The following is a 24,117-nucleotide window of genomic DNA, read 5'->3' as shown; positions in this document are numbered from 1 at the left end:
GTTTACTCCATTACAAAACAAGTACTAGCAAACTACTGCTTCAGGACCTGGCACGTAGCTGCAAAGGTGAACTAAAGCAGCCACAGTTCAGAGTTGATGGTGGGGGGCCCCTAACCCACCTTCTAAGAAAGGGTAACAAGTTTAGGTTCCAACTCTCTGGAGTAGAATTTTTTTCTGAGAGTAAGAAGCAGGATGCCTTCACCATTTTCCCAGACTGGCTGAGATTATTCTCTCATACACCAGGAGCAGCTAGAGAGGTTTGTCACCTTAACCCACAACTCCATCCTGAGGCTAGTTCACTAAGAGACAGAACTTCACAAAACGGCATCCTCTTTTCTGCCAGTTGAGGTCTCTGGCAGTGCCACTCATCAATAGGATATGGCAAGAAGAAATTAGCTGGCCAACTAAAATTAGGCATAACCTTGGCCAAAATTACTATGGTATTCAAAATTCACATCTTCTTTGCTTTTTTATAAACCTGAATTATTAAGGTAAACTACAAATTTTTATTACTTCTTCCTGAAGCCAAACATTTACAATGCCATATAACAATATAAACCTACCTATTCTGGAGTTAACTTTCTCAATTATTGTTCCTTTTTTTGTTGTTGTTTTCCTTTTTCCAAGGGGTGCCTACACTAGGATGGAAGAGGCAAGGAGAGGGAAATCATTTTACTTCACAGGGTTTCACTAAGTTATAGGGGCAACTAAATACTCACTTACAGGTGCTAAGAGGGAGAGTACCTGATTAAAAAGAGAGACCACCTGGGAAGCAACAACGTTTAGTTAATGAGAATGCTTGATTAACCAGCAATGAGTTAGCCACAGGGTCAGGCCAAGGGAGCTTTTGTCATTACGTGTATTGCATCCCATTAAGTGACTAGATACATCCAAGACTGTAATGGAGACTATGATGTGGAGGGCAAAGAAGAATGAAAAACCCTGTGATGAGATCTGGGCCCCTATATTAGAGAGAATCTAGCAAACCCTAGTACTTGGATTCCTGAGGTGAGGTTGTAGAGAGCTTACAGGGGTTGGAAACTGTGGGGCAGTGTTTTTGGCCCAGAGAGTCAAGAAAGAGAAGGTTAAGGATGTGGGTTTGTACAAACTGGAGAAAAAAAGAGCCAGGCATGATTATCACTAAATTTATGTTTTGTTTGTGTAATGCAGGATAGTTACAAGAGTGAAAAACTGTAAGTTAAACAGGGGCATGAAATGAGAAACAGTCTGGGAACTTCTGGGGCCTAGCACAATGCCTGGTATTTATACATGAAATTGCCACCATCACTTGACCCCTTTGACCTACAAAAACAGCAGTTTCATATCATTCAAACTAATACATTGTAGGTGCTCAAATAAAACGATCCTGGTCAATTAGAACTGGAATAACACTCCCCCACCTCCTGAAAAAGTGACAGCTGTTAAACAGAGAGTTACCTAAAGATCAGTGTTTAACAAGAGTCAAGAGTACCTGTAAAGGAGAGGCTGTGGGAGGTTAACCTTCTCTTTCAAACCGAGAAAGGGCAGAACAAGGGGTAAGAACACAGTTCAAAAGAAGGAGGCCGCTTCACCAGGAGGCAACAGGTGAAAACTACCCACCATGGCATATCAGTAGCAATGGGGAAGGGCAGGAGGTAACAGCCAAGAACTGCTAAGAACAACGTCACTGGTCATCCTAAAAGGGAACGCTGCGTATGGTGTCTGTGTATATGTATTATACATACTAACCAGATACATACATAAATATTTAATATATAAAAAATAAAGTGCTTTCTAACAGGTCCCTAGGCAGGGACATTATAAAACATTTCACAAAACTGCAAAACAAAATCAATACAATCAAAAAACACTAAAACCAATATGTGAAAACAGCCAAACACAATATGTACAATCTGGTAGGTGTCCCAGGACAAACATCCTGTCATATACATGGTATATACATATATACTCTTATCTTTTACTCAATATATTATGACAATATATATTTTAAAATCTTGTTATAGACAAAAAATAAAAAAACAAAACAAAAAGACAATCCCTACCAAAACACAATAAGGAACAAGCATGTGAGTCCGAGGCTGACAGACAAGTCACTGCCTCCACAGGGAGTCCCGCTGCCGCTGCTCGGGAAAATGTGCCAGCGTTCCTTCCTCGGGTGCAGCGCTGCCACGTCCTCCAAGGCACTGTGGGCTGCGGCGGTGAAGTTGGCATCACCAGTGGTGAGCAGGTCGAAGACACAGGACTGGAAGTAGATGTCCTTCACTGGCATCTTCTCATGGCATTGACTGTTGGCAGTCTCCAGTGTGTAGCCAGGCCAGGTCTGCGCCAAGGCGGTGTGAGGCAGGGTGTGCCCCAGGATGGCAGACACCTGACCGTGCCCATCATCGATGCGTTCGCTCAGGGGGCAGCCGTTCACACACAGCTGCAGGTCCTGGCTTTCCTCATAGGACATGGCCAGGTCTTCAGGCATTCGGATGGCAAGGGTCAGGTAGCGACCCAGCTGCCGCACAAACACTGTGGTCCCTATGTAGCGGGCGTGCATCTCCACATAGCGGCCACTCTCCCTCTCCATGATACGCAGGCTCTTGGCATCACCATCCCCACCACTGGTGGTGCCATCGACAAAGGCAGCCGGCAGGTCATCTGTCACAGCTTGGTATACTTTCTGATCTGTACACTCATGGTGGGCTTTGAAGATGATAGTGATCTATGAGAAGGAACACATACAGAGTTTAACAGGATGGGAGGGAAACAGAACAGTACATTGCTCTGTAGCAAGAGTTCTCTTCCGTTTTGGTGCAGGCCCTGGTGACGCAACGGTTAAGAACTCGGCTGCTAACTGAAAGGTTGGTGGTTCGAACCCACCCAGCTGCTCCATAGGAAAAAGACCCAGCAATCTGCTCCTGTAAAGATTACAGACTAGAAAACCCTATGGGGTAGCTCTACTCTGTCACGTGGGGTGGCTATGAGTTGGAATCGACTTGATGGTACAAACAACAACAACTAGGTGGTAGAAGTGGTTAACCCACTCAGCTCACAACCAAAGGGTTGGCGGTTTGAGTACACCCAGAAGTGCCTTGGAAATAAGGCCTGGAAATCTACTTTTGAAAAATCAGCCACTGAAAAATCCCATGGAATTCTATGCTGACACACATGGGGTCACCATGAGTCAGAACTGATGTCCTGGCAACTTTAAAAAGTGTTTGTAATTAAAATTTAGCACAAATCCAAGGAATGTGCGTCAAGAAAAAAAATTACTTTCCTGAGACAGAGAAAAGTGCTGCTATTGGGATATAGGCAATTTTTACTGATAATTTATACCTTGTCTCTGTCCAAAAACAGAGCTGTAGTTTAGCTGAGGAAAAAAAAAAAAAACCGTTCCTTTCTAAGTTATGCAGAAACTTGAAAAAGCTTAATTAACAATGTAACTTCCAGGATTTTGATTTCTAAAAAGATTCTTCCTTGGTCTATAAAACCCTATCCCAATAATCTGTCACTACAAACTTACTAAATATAAACACTAAGAATAGAAGCAAAGAATTGAGGAGGGGGCACCCCAGCAACAGCTCCCAATCATGTGCCTCAGGAAAGATTTCTCTAAGTCCCTTAATCAAATGTTTCACATCACTGGCTAATCCCTGTGACGAGGAAATCACTTGGCAAATATAGCTCCCAAGCACTGGCAGGAAATAAATACCCTAAACCTGGTTACAGCAAATGTTTTCCCCAAACAGCACCATGGCCCTTTAACTTCTCAGAAATGTGTTCCCTGCCAACTCTCAGTTCTCCAAATCAACAAGCAGACACTTCACGGAGAAAAAACCATCTAATAATACAAAAGCCTCCCTTTGATAAATCCATTTTTGTTCCTGCAGAATCCTTTGATAGCAGCAGTTATCAAAAAAAAAAAAAAAAAAAATCTTCACACACCTTTGCCTCCAACATACCCAACCTCTCTCTGGTACAGGTGGCAGAAGGCAGGTTAAGTACAAACATTTCTGTGTCACACAAGATGGGAGAATTGCCTAAAGAAAAAAAGACTATATTTTAAGATTTGTGTTGTTTTTAGTAACTAAGGTAATTCTTTGTTTCTTCTCAGGGCTTTGAATTGGTTCCTTCTGGTTCGAACTCTGCTAATAAGTCGCATTTACACTCCAGGTATAATGAATTCAAAATCTATAATTTACAAGATCACCAGGTGATTCTTATGTATAATAAATCTTGAGAACCAGGATTCTCAGAATTGGTCCCTAACCGGCAGTATTAGCATCGCCTGGGAACTTGTTAGAAATGCAAATTATCAGCAGGGGGTCAAACCAGAACAAGGTTAAAAGCCTTTTTTTTCCTTCTTGAAAGAAAAAAAAAAAATTATCAGGTGACTTTAGTCAAGGAGGAAGGCAGACAAGCCAAACACTCCACCAACTGCTCTGGATGGAGGAAACCTCCCACCTCCTGCAAGGGAACTAATCAAAACAATAGACCCTTGTTATAACGGCCAGAAAACGAGCCCTCCCCCTCCACCCCCACTCTCTCTACAAGTCACCACCACCACCCTCAAGTTTACGTCTGAAGCTTTTCCCCAACTCGGCCAGCATTCGCTCACAGTATTTAATGCCACATGTTCCCACTGGTGTTACTTGACTGGAATTTTCCAGACATTTCATTTTACTTCAGCCAGTTATGAAGCCAGATCTGAACCAGCTGCACTATAGCAACTGGTGAAATTCGTATCCATTGTTTGCAGCTGCAACTAAGGCCAGACAACGTTCTGTGAAAATGCTGGGGTTTCTTGCTCCTTAATTACCCTGAGCCACAATTTAATTTCACTACCAGCCTTCTCACATTTCAACACCGTCCTAAAAACCCTAAGGAGGTGTACCAAAGATGATCTCAGGAAATTTGTTGTGCATCCAACAATAGGACCTTCCAGAGTGAATGGGGTTTGGACCTGGGTAATAGGACTATAAAATAGATTTATTTGGTGGCTCTAAAGTCAGTTTAAAGGACCCTGGTGGCACAGTGTTAAGTGCTCGGCTAACAGAAAGGTTGGCAGTTGGAACCCACCAGTCACTCTGAGGGAGAACGATGCGGCAGTCTGCTTCCATAAAGATGAGAGTCTTGGAAACCCTATGGGCCAGCTCTACTCTGTCCTTTAGCATCACTATGGGTTGGAATCCACTTGACGCAGTGAGTTTGGCTTGGGTTTTTTGGTTAAAATCAATCTGACAAGTGCTTTTTTTGAAGCTAGTTAGTACAGAATCATCTTCACCTGAAGTTCTTTCTAGACCCAACTACACCGTGTTTTTACTGCAAAGTGGTCCAGTTCTGTAACTTAGGTGTGTTAGCCACTCTGTTAGTTATCACTTACTAACAAGTTGAACAGTTTAAAAAGTCCTTAAGTTACCCCAACTGTGATTTTCCTAAAAAAATTAGGGGTAAAGATTAATTCAAGTAAATTCTGCACCTGAAAACGTTTCAAGTTAACACTAAAAAAAAAAAAAACAGCCACTATAGATGGCTAAAATAAGCATTAGCAATAGGCTTCTCACATAATCACTATCCTCATTCTCAACTGTAACAGTCACACTCAAGGATTAAACTCTTCTACAACACCTAAGTAATTTGTCTTTCTAGTCTAACAAACCTCAAATTTAAACAAACTTGGCATTACTTGCAAGAGCTAAATACTTTTTTGTTCACATGAGGAAAAATAAAGAGGAATTAGTTCGATTAGGCCAACAAAGCTTAGAGACCCAATTTCAAATACGTTTCCAAAAAGGCAAGCAAGGGTCAATATTAAGATAAGCAGAATAGTTCCACATTGTCTTCCCAAGCCTCTGTTTTTTTCATTAAGCTCACCAATTCCGACTCAGGAACTCAGAAGTCATTTAAACACCTCACACGTTACTGCCCTCTGCTATGCCTGTGATAATAGTAACTCCCACACATCTAAAACAAATCAAGCAAAACTAAAAGTTTGATTCCTACTCTAGAATCTACACCAACAAGAGAGTCCAATTAATGTAACAGATTCTTGCCTGTCTTTCCAATTTCCTAGGGGTGATTTCCTGAGACACTGACGCTGATACTTCTCCTGTTTCCCTACTGGCCAAGATTACGCCACACAGAACACATGTATTAGAGTTATCCCTTGAATCAAAATGCTGAGGGAGACGAATTGAGGCCAAAGCACAAGCAGGGGCTTCCTGAGTGTCCCTCTGTAGTTTAAGTGTGTACTGAACAGCCACCTAGATGTCATCCGTGTAAATGCAGAAAACACTAGGCAACAGTTTCACATGACTTAAGTTTTGTGATGCAATTCATTCCTCACAATTACAACACGAGCATGTAAAAAACATGCACCCAGACACGAAGGGTCAGAAATTCATTTTCCCTTCTTGGAAAAACAAAGTTTATTCATTCCTAATAAAGTAAAAAAAAAAGTAAAAACATTAAAATTTAATTGGAATTTTTGGAAATTCCAAACCAGCTATCAGAGCGTACAACTACAATATTCAGAATTGTATTCAAAAGCTCTCCAACAGATCATTTTAAAGCACCAGCTATGCTGCTGACATTTTCCCCCATGAATGGATCCATATGCTGTAATAACTCAATTTGGCACATTGGTTCTATGCCACACCATTTATTATTGATGGACAGCATTTCTGTGCATTTAAAACATCAATGCCTTTTGTTAAACCTCCCCCACCCAGCCCCTCTCAACCCCCGCCTTAGACAACTTCTCCAGTTCTCCTCATTCATTTTTAATGTTTCACTCCCTGTGATCTTTACCACCCACACGGTCTATTAGGAAGAGAGAGGCAGCAGTTACAAATCAGCCTTTCTACAACAAGGACTTAAGGTTTCCATGAAATATCAAAACTAAGAGGCATCTGCTTCTCTTTTCCACCAGGAAAAAATAAAGTACATTAAATGAAAACAAGGCGGGCAACAAAGAGGAAAACCCAGGCACTACCGCACCCAGAGATACAGAGATCTTCTTCCCGAGGCACGGCAGTCTTGCAAATTGCTAAGCACAGGTTTTCAAAGAGCAGAATTCCCCAAAGGCTGTGCACTTAACTATTTGTGCTTATTGTATTTTGGAAGAAACGTTTACCGGTGTTTAATTGGCCATTTGGCACTACAAGTGCAGGACTTTACTGGAATCCTTAAATCCCAGAGCTGGACTTTTAGATCGAGGAACTCAAATCTCTTGGCTTAAGATGGGCCAGGAAACCCAACTGAAACAGCCACAGAAATCTGCTTGGAACGCAGAGAATGTTTACAAAAACCTGGTTAAAATTCTGCTTGCTTGCATCAAGGAAGCTAAAGTGAATTTTATTTCCTATAATTACCTAATATGTTTATCAAATGCACTGTGTGCAATTATAAGGTTAAAAAAATAGGAGACTCTAAGAATAAGAGAACATTCTGTTCCCGGCCCTTTTTACTCTTAAACATGTGTTAAGTGGCACACAGCCTGTACAGTTATTTCTCTAGAGTGAACAAAAGAGACCAACAAGAGAAAATGCTTCAAAGGAAAAAAAAAAAAAAAAAAGAATGCTCTATCTTCATACCTAAAAAGCGCCATTTTTACTTCTGCAAATTCTGAGACACCAGAGGGAGCAGAGACCCGTGAAGTCACCTTCCTGCAAGCCTCTTCCCTGGTCCCACCTCTACCTGCCTTCCGAGTAACGGGCAGTGTGGCGGGCAGAGGCACTCCACGCAGGCCCCAGGGGGGCGATTCTACCCTTGGGCTACGTAAGACTGGGAGAACACTGTGTCTTCCTTTTGTGGGGCAGGAAAAAAAAAGCACATTCACCTAGGATAACTTTCTGTCTGAATAGCTTCATGCAAAAAAAAGAGGCTGTTTAAGATGTTGAGTTCGGAGATACTTGATGTCACTGATAATTTTCCTAAAAAATTAGGGGAAAAAAATCTGCTGGGAAGCTATGAGCTCAATAAACTGGAATGTAATTTTACAATCACTATTCAGCCTATATATCAAATATCCACCTACAGGAATGCTGAACTCAAGACCCACAGAGGATGTTTTGTTAAATAATTTCACTGGGCTAGGACAAGGTACTATGACAGCACACGTGCTTAAGAGGGAGGCAGCAGATTAAAAATCTCACTCTAGACTCCTTTTAGGGCCACAATAAGACTGCAAGAATCTGGTATCTTCAAAAAAGATCCAAGTAGATTTCTCTGTCCTTGTGCTGGAGTCCCTGAGTGGCACAAATGCTTAAGTGCCAAACTACTAGCTGAAAGGCTGGCAGTTCGAACCCACCCAGAGGTGCCTTGGAAGACTGAAAGGGCACAAGTCTCGAAAACCTTATGGAATACAATTCTACTCTGCAACACGTGGGTTGAGCATGAGTTGGAATCGACTCCACAGCAACTGACACTGCCACCATCTCCATGCCGATTTCCACAGAGCTCTGTACCAGGCGCACCGACAGGATCCTGAAGACATGGGACAGATCAGACGTAGTCTCCAATGCTGCCCTGGGAAATACATGCAGGAACAGGGGCTGCCTTGGCTACTGGAGAGGAACTTGGCAGCAGCTGGAGAAAGAAACCAAACCAGAAGGGGAAGGCTGCTAGGGTGGTCCAGGGAACAAACATTAAGCTCAGTGGTTGGAAAGAGCCTTTAAGAGTGAAAAAGGAAGCAGGCCCAGGGGTGACACATAAAAGGGACAGACACAAAAATGCAGACTTCCAAAAAGTAACTTCTATACACTTATAAGGCAGGCTGGAAGCATGAACAGGCGCAGAGACAGGGAAACTGGCAGATTCCTTTTGTAGACCAGAGCAATGCTGTGCTGAGCTTGAGGAGGGGTCTCTGGGCCAGTGTCGCAGCCGCTCCCCAGGGAGCTTCTCCACCAGCGTGCCTGTTTGCTGTGTTCAGCCTCTGCATTACGAGGAGGCCAGCAAATGTAGGAACTCACTGTGTTTTCACATGTGAACTGAGGCTCCCGTGGACAGTATTACAGGCCTAGGATGCCACTGTGCTTCAGCCCAGAGGCTAAAAATATTTTGAAAGGCGAGCGCCAGGCCCAGAGGCAGTAACTCTAGGGGCAGGAATCTGCCCTAGCAGGTCTTGCCTTCACAGGTATCCCCTCCTAGTGGGGACGGGGGTGGGAGGTGGTGGGGGTGGGGGGGTATGTAGGAAACAGATCTGACTCCACCGGGGACCTTGGACAAATGCTCTGGGCCGAGGTTCAGCACAGCTATTCCCCAAGCCGAAGGGGATTAGGAAATCACAGCCTTTTTGATCATTTTTCAACTTTGGAAGGTGAACAAAAAAGTAAAATGGCTTGAAGGTATTCACAATACACTCACACTCTGTAACCTCCAGGTTCAGTTTCAAGTCCCCAGAGCTTAAAAAAAAAAAAGTCTTGAAGAATTCAGGAACAAGGCGGTGAGAAGTGGTGACCATGTATTTCAAGAAGCCAGTTAACTGGAATGCTACACAACAACATCCTTTTGTTGTCATTTCCTTGTGCAGAGAGAGGACATATCAATACCACGTATGCAGATGACTTAACATATGTGTACACACACACACATACCCCTTTAAATGGGAAGATTAAATCCTGACCCCCATTTCAGGAGCACATGCAGATGAGAAGTTAGGGCTTAAATGCCGTTGTATCAACTCTACTCACGGTATATACAATATGTTCCAACGCGAAAGCACCCTACCAGAATTAGCTAAACATTCTTTCGGAAACCCTGGTGGCGTAGTGGTTAAGTGCTACAGCTGCTAACCAAAGGGTCGGTAGTTCGAATCCACCAGGTCCTCCTTGGAAACTCTACGGGGCAGTTCTATCCTGTCCTATAGGGTCACTATGAGTCAAAATCGACTTGACGGCACTGGGTTTGTTTTTTTTGTTTTGGTCTTTTGGCTCTGAGTCTTAAAATAACCAGGTAACTGGAGCATAAAAAATGCCTCTCTCCACAGAATCAGTTTCACCTGAAGTTCTTTCTCAACAGCACCGTACTTTTACTTCAAGGTGGTCCAGTTCAATTCTATTAGGTGTGTGTTAGCCATTCTTGTTAGTTATCACTTACTGACAAGTTGAGCACTTTAAAAAAGTCCTTAAATTACCCCACCTACAAGAACACAAAATTCAAAACAGTGGAAGAGCAAGTTCTACTGCAGTCAAAACAAATGAAGACAAAATGGGTAAGAAAGCATTTTTCATTGTTGAACACTGCAGGTAACTCTTCTTACGTGCCACCTTCCACACAGGCAGAAACTGTTTGGTTAGCATTAATTGAAGCCAACAAAAAAAGTACCAACCACCCAATGTTTCCTTGTTGCCCCTTCCCCTCAAAATGTTGACTCAAAGAATATTTAACAAAGGAGAGAGAGACACATTTGGAAATGTGACAGAAAAACAAGTTCTAACTCTCAGCTGGTAATCAGACTTGGCCTCTTGCCTCTGGTTTTAACTATGGAGGAGTGTGGATTTGTTTAAAGCAGCAGGGGCCACAGCACCTTCGTGGTCCTGCCTGTCTTGGGCAGGTGCTGGGTTAGTTTCACTTCTAGATGGGGGTTTTGAAGGCCCCCTACTCCTCCTAAACCACTTCTGGGAGGGAGGGAGTGGCACAGTCAGGGAGACTGAAAATGTGGGGATGTAGGAGCTACTCAGCTACAACCTTTGTACAGTTTTTAGACTTTATCTACTAGCATCTTCTACGTCTCTTCATTCCGGAGAATGGACAGACTCATTGCCGAAACAGTTTAATGCATATGCATGATGTAAAGGTATACCTTGCTTGAAAAACACAGTGTAAAGAATAAGCAAGGTGGGCCTACTAATTTCACAGAATCATTTTTTATGCTTCTACGTACCTCATACAGCTAATAAATTCTCCCTTCCCTTTCTTTGTTTTCTTTTCCCACACTTGGAAATCCTTTTACCTCCAGGCAATTTGCTGAAACTATATGAAGCAAAGTTGAATAGCTCCTGGGCCTAACACCTTATAATCCAATACAAACAAGAGCTATTGCAGGACAGAAAAACAAAAAATAAGCACACTACCACCTGGAATTATAGCTCATTTCTGCTCTTCTAAAAACTACTCTTTAATGTTTCAATATTGTTTCTACGATAAATAAATTCAGGGAAAATATCTAGCAAATGCTTTTATGAATGTTTTAAAAAAATAGACAGAACCTTAAAAATGAATTTAATTAAAACCTGGTGACTCTAATAGTGAAATTCTAGAAAGCTTTTTGATATTAAGTCAAAGACCAACAACCTTTCAAGAGTAGGAGCCAGGGTTGTAGACCCTACTTGGCTGTCTGTGGGTGAGGAAATAAGGACGCACCTTGACTGTGGGATGTGGAAAGGGAGATAGTGCCAGATCCCAGGAGCAAAGACAATGTCATTCTTGGGGATGGTTCTGTATTCCCAAGAAAACATCGTGTGTTCCCTCTGTAACAACATCGTGTCCAGGGGTGGTGCTCATATATTCAAAGCACAATCTCATCAGTGGGAAGAAGGGATTCTTCCTCAGTCTATAAAAATAAGAATGATCACCACCATGTAGCTCACATCTTAGGATCTCCACAAAGACACCAAACAAATGGGTTGCAAAAACTTGGCTACAAAAAAAATGTACTAGGCCTGGGGTTAAGAGAGGACAGACTTCTAAATCTTGATCCAGAGATATGCTTAAAATGACAGTTGAAAAGGCCTCTGAAATGCAGGTGTGTGGGGCCCTGATTTTGTAACCGAGACAATGATCCAGAACACTGAGTCACAAGCCTACATGGTCTATATGCTGTTGTGGAACGATACTACATGCTAAGGGGCATCGGAAAGGACGAGTGGACCCAACTCACTCCCTAGGAGCATACAAACAAATGGTGTCTTATCACAAGGGAAAACTTTTAGTTATAGTTTGAGAAAGACATTAAGCAAGGGCAAACCAAATGAAGTCTTTTCTGTATCCCTAGTATCATCAACCAGCGGAAATTTTCAGTAGTTTCTAAGAAAGTAGCTACAGAGTTTGAAATCTGGGGATAATAATACAATTTTTAAACACGCACATACACATACACACATAATATACACCTGATGGGCAGGGCCTCTTCCCAGCAAAGCTTACTACTTACCTGCAAGGTTAAGTCCTCCCACTAGCTTTCAAGGACACTGAGTGCTGCTCCCCAAGGGATTGCAGAGCTGGTGGCTGCATGGCTAACAAAGAGGCAGCAGCGAGAACAACATATGAGGCATCGCAGATCGCCCTCTCAGCTGGCCAACGCTCATCAAGTTTGGACAAGCTCAAAGAACATATCCCTTTCCCAAATGCGAACTGCCTTAAAGTAAATCACGTTCTCTCAACTACAGGATGAAGCACAGAAAAGTATGTAGCAGAAGATTGGTAAAAGGGCCTGCTGTCATTCCCAATACCCTCTCCCACTTTTTATTTTGTTTTACTGAAACTGAACCAAAACCAAAAACCCAGTGCCATTGAGTTGATTCCGACTCATAGTGATCCTATAGGACAGAGCAGAACTGCCCCACAGAGTTTCCTAGGAGCGCCTGGCAGATTTGAACTGCCAACTCTTTGGTTAGCAGCCGTAGCACTTAACCACTACGCCACCAGGGTTTACTGAAACTGAAGGATGGGATAAAAAAGCTAGATTGATGAAAAGGAATATGATTACATTAAAATTAAAGGCAAATGAAGCACAGTTATCCAACATACTTTTTAAAAATAAAAAAAAAAAAAACTGCCATTGTTCAGGTGTGTAATTTAATAATAAATGTACTCCTGAGATTTTTTTAGAAAAGGAACCATTTTAAATGCATTTGAGAAACTGGTGATTTTAATGAATGGTACTAAGGATACATCTGTAAAGTACAGAATCCTTTCATAAAATGTTTAGTCCTAAGTCACCTTCTGCAACCATGGCACACACAGGAATTCTTACTGAGCTCATGCAGAAACACAGATACACAGAATGAATTTAACAGGCACCGAGGCCAGAACGGGGGGTGGAGGGGAGTTAGGAGAGAATGTGGAATAGAAGGTAGAGAAGTCAGGTGCCCCACAAGCAGATGATGTGGTTTACCCCAGTGTGTGAGGCACAGAAGAGCTAGTGACATGTCCTCTCTGGAGCCTGTATAATGTAGGCTATCTCCTCTTCCCAAACAAAAACTGCTTTTTTTCAGTGTAGCTAACGCTGTCACTGTCAGTACCAGGTAGCCTGCCTCCCCCCCCAATTTCGCTCTCCCCGAGTGCCTGCATGCCTGTAGCCGCCTCACAAAGCCACAGGTGAGAAAGACGGCCCAGAGCTGATGTGGATCTCAGTGGAGGCGTGTAGGTGTGCCAGAAACCCCTGCAGCCCCTAGGGTGGAGATGAAAAACCAGCTCTGGCTTCCTTTTAGTAACACGCCTACCTGGCAAGGTGGCCAACTGGCACAGACTCCTCTGAAGAAGTGGAACATAACAGAATGGCGGAGGGCATAAATAAAAACAAAGTGGCCCTGAGAAAGCATACCTGCACACACCGCGTCTAACTGGAAAACAAGCTCTACGTTTCCCAGGGATGGCGGGTGGAGTGTGGGGAGAGGAACAGCAGACAAAGGAAGACAAGACAGCATTATCAAATACTGCAGGCCTATCTGCCCTAAACTCACTGCTTGCCATGTGGAAAGAGGCAAAGGCTTAGCTAATAAACTGCCTCTTGAGTAGATATGACTCCACTTTCTTTCATTTTGTTGTTTACATTTCTCCTCCTGCTTTGTCTTTTTGCGATGAGGGAAAGGGGGTGCTTAGGGACAGGTAGAGCTCACAAAGATCAGCTTGCTTGAGAAGCCAGGTATAGGCCAGGTTCCTCGAACTGAGGAGTTATCTTATGGGCCCTACTGAGCAAAGCACCCCAGGTTCAGTGCTTCAGTTCAGTGCTGAAAGCAGTGAAATGAATATGCTTTTAAATAGAATAATTTCAGTATCACTGTGTGTGTGTATATATCATAATACGTATACACACACACAGCCTCTATTACATCAATGGTCAATCTTTACATCTAGGAACACTGAGCACGTGAAAAATGCTTCACCACAGAGATGACACAGTAACTGCAATGGATAGTGCTGGGTTATCCAACAGCTGGTCTATGCATGTGTTTAGCAATTTGAGTCCACCCAGAGGCACCATGGAAGAAAGTCCTGGCAATCTACTTCTGAAAAAATCAGCCATCAAAAACCCTGTGCAGCACAGTTCTACTCTGACACATGGGGTCAGTCGACTTGACAGCAACTGTAAAGGTATCAGTAAAGCTGGGACACACAATCATTCAAAAGAAGTATTTTAAAAAGTATCACAATAGTCACCGATGGAAACATCAGCTTTTTTTAAGGAGCTTATTTTATACTGACTTTTTGCCCAGTATTGTTTTAGTTTTTATTACACCAATTTTTTGTTGCTTAGGATCTTTTAAGGCTTTAATTTGGTTCTGGATAAGTCAAAGGACATGGCATTGCAAGATTTTAGGCTTTGGTTTGGTTTTACCAGCACAGGTCATACAAGCGTTGAGATAGGCTGTCAACAGTAACCTTCCAGATGATTTCTGAGGCTGTGGAGAGAATTACAAAAAGAAGGAAAATAACACCAAGAGGCTGTGAAGCCATAGAGTAATTTGTTGTTGAACAGCATGACAACCAGATGTGGGGAAACACTTTCCAGTAGTGTAACTAAAGACCAAGTGTTCTCATTGTCCACCTGAATTTATGTCGGAGGACAACTTTCCTCCCCTCCTTTTTGGAACAAGTAAAACCTTTGATTCTTACCAAACTGAGGGAGAGGACAAAGTTGCACTTTTTTTTTACTTGCTAAAAATCACAACAGATTCAACCACAACTGAAATGGAATATTAAATACTTCAGTGTAAATTGTTTCATTTTATATAATATTGGAATTTTTAAAGTGGTTATTCCCCAAATATTTCTTTCCATAATCAGTAAGAAGTACAGAATTTTGAAAGGTTGAATAAAAAATAGAAGTGACATGTGACTGACTGGAAGGCATGGAAAATAAAACTTGGCTTGTGAAAAGAACCAATATTTTCCCACGCACACAGTACTTAATCTCAATAGTTCTGTTTGAAGGTTACTCCTCCAAGTCCTCAATTACCTGTACAACTGAGTGATGACTTTCTCCATTCCCAACGGAGCTGTCTTCCTGAATTTCCAGTGCTGTTTTCCCAAAGACTATTCCCAGGTTTTACGTACCCTATGACTTCCTGGCAGTGATGGATTTTTGGCCCGTGTTTTGTCTTATAACTTCACAATTGGCTTATACTTTGTAGCGTAACTTATAAGCAGACATATATTCTGATATACGTATAGGAAAAATTATTCACATATAAAAAACAGAGGAAGAAAAGTGTATTTTGAGATGCAGGATTTAGTAAGGGAGAAGGCAAGCTTAGGCCTTGACTGGGAGTCGGAGTACAACATTCTGGAGTTCCCCTAAGATGTCTGGACCAGTGTAACACTCTTCTTTCTTCAGAGCAACATCTAATCTTAGATTTGTGACACTTCAGGGTGTCTCCAGATATCTCCTGATGTTGTATAATTCTCTCTACAAAATGCCAAGTAAAATAATTTAAATTCACTTAAGAAATATGCCACATGTTTGGAGGCAAGGGAGGGTGTCCTGGATTCCAAAGAAGGCACAGGTATTTAAAAAGCTTGACCCTTGTCAATCATATTTTAGTTGAAACTAACTTATGAATAAACGCAAAACCAAACCCATTGCCGTCCAGTTGGTTCCAACTCATAGTGACCCTACAGGACAAAGTAAAACTTCCCCATACGGTTTCCAAGGAGTGGCTGGTGGATTTGAACTGCCGATCTTTTGGCTAGCAGCCAAGCTCTTAACCACTGCGCGACCAGGGCTCCATAACTTATGAATAGATATAATAAAGGAAATTAAGCAAGATGAAACGGTCGGTGTGATTTTGTCTTTGAGCGTGACGAGGAAGGAGCTGGTTACCTGGACCACGGTTTTTGTAGGAAACCTTTCACGACTTCTTTATTTACTAAGGAAACCCTGGTGGCATAGTGGTTAAGTGCTTCGGCTGCTAACCAAGAGGTCGGGAGTTCAAATCTGCCAGGCGCTCCTTGGAACTCTATGGGGCAGTTCTACTCTGTCCTATAGGGTTGCTATGAGTCGGAATCGACTTGACGGCAACAGGTTGGTGGGCTATTTACTAATGACTGAATTAGAATTGACTGGCAACTGCGAGACCAGTTCAGAGCTTCTTTCCACCTATACGTACACGAAGACACTGGCCTTAGAGATGGCTTAGAGTACTTCTGGACAGTATTTAATTTCTTCAAAACAAACAAACATACAAAAAACATGGACCACAGACACTGACAGCTAGTTGGAGTACGCGTCACTTAATTTTGCCAACTTTTCCCTCAGCTTCTGACTTAAATTGTTAACCTGAGGTCCTGAGATTTTCCTGGGTTATACATCATTGCTTTGCAATATACAATTCTCAACTTCCTCGGTTACCACGAACTTAGTTAACTAAAATACCATTGTGTGTTTACAATGAGAGGCTGGCTTATAGCCATTACATTTTACTATATAGCTTCTAAATTTCCAATAAAATGCTTCCTGATGGGCCACTGCCTTGGGTTTCACAGCTTTCTTTATTCAGAATGCCCACTTCAGTCAGTCTGATAAATGTGGACATGAATTTCTTCAAGAAAAGTCACACACTCATTTACTCAAAACAAACATCATTGATAAAAAGCCCACATTTTTTTCACTAAACAAGCCTACTTTTTTCCTAGAGAACTCAATTTCATCTTTTACTTTGTATTCTTTATCTTGTTGCCTACTTAAATTTAGACCCACATTTTACAATAAGTCCTAAAGTTTCTTGTAATTTTTTTTTTTAATCCTTCATCAATCCTACTGATTGCTTCTAACAAGACAAAAAAGGTTCCTTTGAAACTAGGTCTTTTGCAACATACCTCAAACATACCCGAAGCATCAAGCATCTGAAAGTTATGAGTGAGAAGGGGTATTAAAAAAAAAAAAAAGTATATCTTGCCTTATTTGTAGCAGTAGCACTGGATCCGGGGACCACGGGCACATTCGTCACTTGAACTGAAAGATAATTATTATCTATGAGTGGCCAGGCCCCTTCCACTTTGCACGTTTGAAAGTGATCCTTGAAAGTTCTAAGGTGAGGATCTCCAAACAAGCCACAGAAAAGGTAACTGGGAGGGTTCTGGTCCCCTCCCCTGTATTCTCTGGCTCCTGCATGGCTGTGATAGTTACAAGGGTCATGGGTCACTTCGGGGTTGGTAGAGGATGTGGGTCCATCCTTGGAACAGTTTCTCTGGCTCATGAGGTCACTGATACCCAGCACAGCAGAATGGTATACAAGGTTGCCACGACAGGCTTTTGAAGTTCGCTGGGTGCAACCCGCATAGGCACGCAGAGCCTTGCAAAACTCAGAGTCAAAGCCGTCAATGGCGGAGTTCAGGTGTGAAGTCAGGGACACAAAGTCTGTGGTGCATTTCTGGATTCGACATTGGGCCGGCTGTTGGCAGTCACCTATGGGAAAGAAGACCGAATATTTTTAAATGCTCCATAACTTCCTGAACTACATGAGAAAACGACATTCTCCTCTGGGAACCGTTTGTTCTATTTCATATTCTCCTATTTTAAGAAGGCCTTCAGAAATAGAGTTGCGTTGTGCCTCCATGTCTCTCTCGTACTAAGCCACTGACAAAAAACTGCATGCAGTTAGTTTATTTAAAACTTTATAAAGTGTGGCCATTGTGAATGAACACGAGCCCAGTCCAGTGTTTTTAGGTTAAAATTTTAATGGAATGGTAAATGAAATATTTTATCAAGTTTCCTACCTCTTCACGGATTTTGACAGAGTCCTCTGCTCTAAGGCCAAGCCAAAACCATGATCTTTGTTTTGATTTTGAAAACCGCATTAGATAAATTTGCTTCAGAAAGCATTGTAAAAGCAAGCACTATGCACAAAACCATGAGTAAGGCCTCCACACCTTGGGAAGGGGGAAAATCCCAAATTACGCCATAGTTAGTTAACACTTCTAGTACAGATATAGGGAAAATATCAAGAAAAATCTGGGTAATAAGCCATTCTGCACTTCCTAAGGCATGTTTATTAACAAATTGTATAGAAACTGACAGTCTTCTGGTTTCTATAAGGTATAAACGCTGTCTGAAAAAATAAAGTCATTCATTTGGCTAAACTACGTATTCACTTCTCCCTTAACATCCAACTCCATCACCCTAGGATCTCAGCTCCCAAGCTGTTCACAGGAGAGGTGCACTATACCACAATTATGCTGCAGAGATAGATGCTCCCACTGAACTTTTCTTTCAGAGACAGAACCAGAGAACTAAGACAGAACTCTTAACAGTGATTATAAACTTTACTTTTTCCCTTCAACAAGTCATATAAACTTAATGACTATTTAAAAAATCAATTTCCAAATGATGCTTTGCTGCTAGCTGCCTCTCAAACACATTTTAAGAACAACTTAAAGCACAAAAAACACACAGTAATTGCCAATACTAGGTGAGCTGTGTGCTCCAATTGATTTAATGTTCTGTTCCATAATGTGAGCACAATGGATTTAATGAAGAGAGAAATATTTTTCTTTATCATTAACCTCAAATTTTATAGAAGTAAACCATCACACTTATTTGCGTTACTTAAAAATTCCTTATAGGTCTTTAAGCTATGGAGGAAGTCTCTTAATCTCTTCGAGTTTTACGTTCCTCATCCAAGAAATGAGGCGGTTGTTCAAAGGTAGTCTTTGTGATTTTTTTTTCCAGTCGATAATATATCTTACAGTTTGTATTCTAGATGAGAAAAAAGAAATCAGTATCAGTAGAATATTACTAAACACACAAGACGTGGTTTAATAATTATTCAAGACGTGGGTGTAACAAGCTTCAGATATTATCAAGACTTAGGGCTTCATTTCATCAAGAGTTAAAACTGACCTTCATACTACCCTAGAAAGACATCTGAATCTTTTCCATAGTAAACCGCTCTAAAATCTGAATGAAATAACTTGTCATCTCTTTCGGGCTTCATTTGGGAGAAAAGGATTGGAGGAGCAGCAACCTCTGAGGATACCTCTGCAACCATTTTTAAATTTCAAAGGCCAAAAAGGGAAAAATACGATAGTCTAGATTTGGTATTCACTTTAGCCTGAGTAAAAGAGATGAAAACATTTTAATATTTTGGAGCTATAGACTTAGAGCAATCATTAAACCCCACTTAAAAAAAAAAAACCCATAAAAACATCTTCATGTACTTGGCCCATTTCCTCTCTCCTCACTCCAGTATTTTTACTCTTTAAGTATTAAGTTATTAAAACATTTCCATCTATTTTTACTTAAAGAAAACAAAACAAAAAAAACCAAAAGGCATGAAAACCATTTTACAAGTAGGAAAACCAAGGCAGAGGTATGAACGCCTCATCCTGCCTAGATGGTACATTGGTAGTATTCAGCCTGGTATATGGCGCTGTTCCTCTAATCCTGTTTTCCTTCCTCCATAGGTCACACTCACTCCAAATTCCTGAGTCTGACAACAGCACTTGATAAAGACTACACTATTAATTTTTTCTTTTTAAATCAGATTCACAGCAAGCAGAAAGCAAGGAAATAAAAACAGGAGGTCAAGATCACTCAATAACAAACAGCGTTTAGACTACAGATCAATGACAGCACGAGAACTTTCCGCTAAACTTGCAGTGTCTATTTTTTCTTTTTATGGTCTATAAAATCTATCCATGCATACATCTACTTATAATTATTTCAAATAGTCATAAAATACCAAAAGTAAGAATAGCAGGAAAATGTAGTCGCAACTGTTCAGAAAGGAAGAGAATCTGAATTCAGTCCCAGCTCCTTTATCATTCCTTTTTTTCTAGCAGGTAGGTGCTGATTCCTTTGAGAAATCTCCTATAAAACAATTCCTGGAGTTCTTTTGTTTTGGGTACAGCTTCTAACAGCCTTTTGGTATAGTGATGACAGGAGGGGGGAGGACAAACTGGAGAGAGAAAGTGTTGTTTGGGTCAGCAGTTTCAGCCCCATTGCAAGCTCCTGTATGACTAATTTGCAGTATACACCCAGAAACATCCAGGCTTCATGAATTTATAATGACAATGCACACTTTGCCTGTTACAGGCAGTAAAGTAAACCTCTTGTCAGAATGCCAAGACAATGCAGAGCAGAAAGAACTACAAAGATGTAGCCAAAAAGGCCATGAAGTTTGTACGAGTAAGCAAGTAACTCCCATACGGGATTTCCAACCAGAAATTGCAGAGATTTGCTTTAAGAGGGGAAAAAAAGGTAAATAAAAGCACTCTTTCCACTTCCCAAGGGTAGGATTCAAAATTTGCAGCTCAGATTTCTCTATTTCATGAATCAGGTCATCTATGATCAATGTGATATTTTCATTGCAGCTAATGAAAGTGCTAAAGGATTTGCGAGTCTACAGCTCTCACTCGTGATTCAAACATAAAAGCTTCACCATTCAAGATGGTGTTTCTCAACACCAGGACCGCACGTGTGAATGTGCAGTACAATCACCAGTTTATAATAGAAGAAATGAGATACGTTAAAGCTGGATAAAGTGAAATGTGGAGCCATATGGGGTGCTGAGGCAAATGATACAGATCCCGGCATAAAACGTATGGTAGTCCATCTGCAAAGAGCACTCAGCTGGGCTCCCTGCTCTGAGGAGACAACCCCTGCATTTCAATAACATCCCCCTTTAAAGAAATCTCTGAAAAAAGAGCCCTTTTCTATAACCAGAACAATTGCTCCACTCCAACAAGCTGTCCATAGAAATCACTCAACACAGCAACTTCAGGTTAAATCTAACGGTGAGTTTAGTGAGGACACACTGAAATACTAAGAAGAGTTTCAAATTCCAAGCTCTTGAACTAAGGCACCTCAGTGTTTTAAATCTTTAAACCAACTTCTTAAGCTTTCACAGGGCAGCAAAGAAATCTTCAAGACCACATTCCAATCCTGTCATAGGAGCCTATGGCAACTACGGAAAACAATATCCAAGTAGCCAAGGGGAAACACTTCTGCCTAACATTTCAATTCCCAATTCACAAAACCTATACTTGGGTACTATAGACATACATTTTTCACACAAAACACGCCGGATACATCTTGATACATCAAGAAACATTCTCTATGTAACTGTAAGCAGACAGCCATTATTTTCTAAGGTTCTAAAACCATGAATTAAAAGCCTTAGTCTTTCTAAAACTTGCTATTGCACTTTAAGACTTCAGTCTATATTCCTCCAAGTGACAAGTGTTAAAATGCAGCTGTTACGCCACATGCAAAGTAAAAGAAGTTGTCTCCTCAGATGCCACACATTTTCCCTCTACTTAAAACACCTCCTTGATTTTTAGCACGCCTGGTATGACTTAATAAAATTTACTCCATTTTTAATCATTTATAAATAATCGGGGTTTGGGGGGCATGAAAGTTCAGGACTCTGCAGATCAGAGCGCCGTGACTGCTGTCAAACAAACACAGGGCAAAAACACCTCGAAGAAAAATAAATTTACCTCATGTTCTGGTTGTTGTCTAATTAAAAGATGTTTCCCCTTCAGTTCTGGCATTACAAAAAATTCTCTGTCTACGTAAACTTCTAAAAAGAAGTGGTACACTGCTTTGTCAAGAGCGCCCTAGATTTCAACGGAACGTTTTTAAAAGGAAAATAGGAAGTACCACAGGCTGTAAGGCTCATCTCCAGGCTCCCTTCGCTAAAGAGGTTGCACACTGCTGCTTCCACAAGGAAAGCGCCGACCTCCAGAAAGCAGCAGATCTGTCAACCTCTCCCACATCCCGAAAACACGCGGCTAGCCACAAAGCACGAGTTTTGCCAGAGAGCTTGAAAGAAGAATTAAAAGCAGCTTTTGCAAATACGAAGGAAATCCCTGTTCAAAAGAAGTTTTGGTTATACTTCGAGATTAACCCACAGGTTTTGAAACTCTGGCTAAAATCTCTCCATCTGGTGCGATTCCTTCGCCTCGCCTCCACCCCTTTCTCCCCCAACTCCAGAGAAGCAGCACAAGGCTCCTAGTCTCTCCTCCGAGGAGGCGGCGGCGGCGCCGGAAACCTGATCCGAGCCTGACTTTCAGTAAACACCAATGCAGAGAGCAATAAAGCAACCGGAACGTTTGTCTCGGGCGCGCAGAGCCCAAGCCCCCGCCCATCAGATCTTTGATAAGCGGCTGTTGAAGGGAAGATTTATCAGCGGTAGGTGCCAAAGCCGGGCGGGAGGGAAGGGGCCTCTCTCAGGCGCCCAGGACGCGCCGCCCGCCGGCGGCAGCGAGCTCCGCTAAGGTGCGTGCCAGGGTTCGGCAGGCCTTTCCCGTCCGCCACGCCGTCTTCCGCCGCGGCGATGGCTTCGGGACCGGAGGCTGTTTGGGAACAAAGCTCCCGGACCTGGGCTGGCTCCCCCCCGCACGCCTCGTACCTGCGTGGAGCAGCCCGAGGCTGAGCAGCAGCAGCAGCAGCAGCGCCAGGGGCGGCCGGCAGGGCCGGGGGCGGCGACGATGCTCAGCCCCGGCGGCAGCGGCGGCGGCGCAGGAAGGTGTTGCTCTCAAGCCCATGCCCGTCCATGCAGGTCTCGTGGGCTCCGGCGAGGGCGGCGGCGCGGGCGCCGTGGCAGATCCGCGGCCGTGGCTGCTGCATGGGCCGGGGGGCGCGCCTCGCTTCCTCTTCTTCCTCCTTCAGGCCCGCGTCGGAGACAGACCGCCGCCACCGCCGGAGCGAGCAGCGCGCCGCGGGTGGAGCGAGTTGGCGGCGGCGGCAACCGGGCGCAGCGGCATCGCGGCGGTCGCGGGGAGGGGGACGGGAGAGAAGACACAAAGACCGTGAGCGAGTGCCGAGTGCCGCCCAGAGCACGCGGGCGCCCCGGCCAGCGTGGGCTCGAAGGGCGTGAGCGCGGGCGTGGACCAACGGGAGGCGCACCCCGCTACTGAGAGCAGCCGCCGGCGGCTTCGGTGTCTCTGCGCGGCGCCCCCCGCGGTCAATCAATCTCGGACCCGCACTGCTGCCCCGCCCTGCCCGAGCCCACCAATCCACGCCGTCCCCGCCCCCGGCCTCGCCCCTCCCTCCAGCCCCATTGGCTGTGAGCGCTCGTCGGGCCTAGCCCGCCACTCGCAGGGCCCCAAGTGCCCACCCCTACGCCTCCTCCTGCCTCCCGCCTGCTCCTTGTAATTCGAGTTCCGTGGCCTCCGACTGCGGATCCAGTCTACAGCGCCCGGGCCCTACCCCGTCCTTCTCCCTCCCCTTCTCTCCGTCCGCCCACTTCGCGATTTACTGTTTCATCGCACCCAATTGAAACAGACGACGGTAACTCTGTACCTCGCCGGCGTTACGAAAAAACCGGCCTTTGACCTCTCCTTGAATTAATGTGGTAGAGTTCAACTTCCCTTCAAGGTTTTCTTTTCTTTTCTTTTTTTTTTTTTGACTACACTCCCTCCGCCCCCTTACTCCGGCTCTAGCTCTTTGGAGGAAATTGGCACTTTCATGGAGCGCCTTGCGGCAGGTCTCCGGCAGCCTATCACTTCTCGGGACCGCGTTCCGAGCCTGATGCGACGTTGTGTAAAACAAGCACCGAGCCGCTTGGGAAATCAGAATGTTACCCGCAGTCCAGGGCAGATCGGATGGGACTGGGAAGGTGTCCGCGAGCTCCTGGTGGAATTCGCTAGTAGCTGAATGAAGCTTTGGTGTTTTTGTTTCTTTGATATTTTCCCTTTTGTAAAGCGGCGGGGAGGGGTCTGGGAGTGGGCAAACTTTAAGGTGTTAGGTTACAGTATAATTAGATTAATGAAGGTGAGATTTTGTGCAGTGAAGAATAATTATACCACGACTTGTTATTCAGTGGCTTTTCTATAAATTTCCACTGTTCTATTGGCAAATTAATTCAAGGGCAGGTCAGTTTTTATTTTTGATATTGGAGGTGTCCAAAAAAATGGGGGGGGGGGAATAAAACACCCAGTTGCCTTCCAGGAAAGCGGCTGCCA

General features: G+C 43.2%; 1 protein-coding gene across 1 annotated transcript; it reads right to left on the bottom strand.

The window, feature by feature from the left end:
* Positions 1 to 1,131: 1,131 nt before the first annotated feature.
* Positions 1,132 to 22,802, bottom strand: RGMB (repulsive guidance molecule BMP co-receptor b). The gene is made up of 3 exons (XM_064274357.1): positions 22,563 to 22,802; positions 17,106 to 17,614; positions 1,132 to 2,707 (listed from the first exon to the last, which is right to left on the bottom strand). Exons 1-3 carry the CDS (start codon positions 22,696 to 22,698, stop codon positions 2,039 to 2,041), a joined length of 1,314 nt encoding a protein of 437 aa, XP_064130427.1. The 5' UTR covers positions 22,699 to 22,802; the 3' UTR covers positions 1,132 to 2,038.
* Between the last annotated feature and the right edge of the window lie 1,315 nt (positions 22,803 to 24,117).

This window comes from Loxodonta africana, chromosome 2 (assembly GCF_030014295.1).
Source record: "Loxodonta africana isolate mLoxAfr1 chromosome 2, mLoxAfr1.hap2, whole genome shotgun sequence".
In the NCBI taxonomy this organism is placed as follows: domain Eukaryota; kingdom Metazoa; phylum Chordata; class Mammalia; order Proboscidea; family Elephantidae; genus Loxodonta; species Loxodonta africana.
Note: the sequence above shows the minus strand (reverse complement) of the source record. Positions and strands in the feature narration are given on the sequence as shown.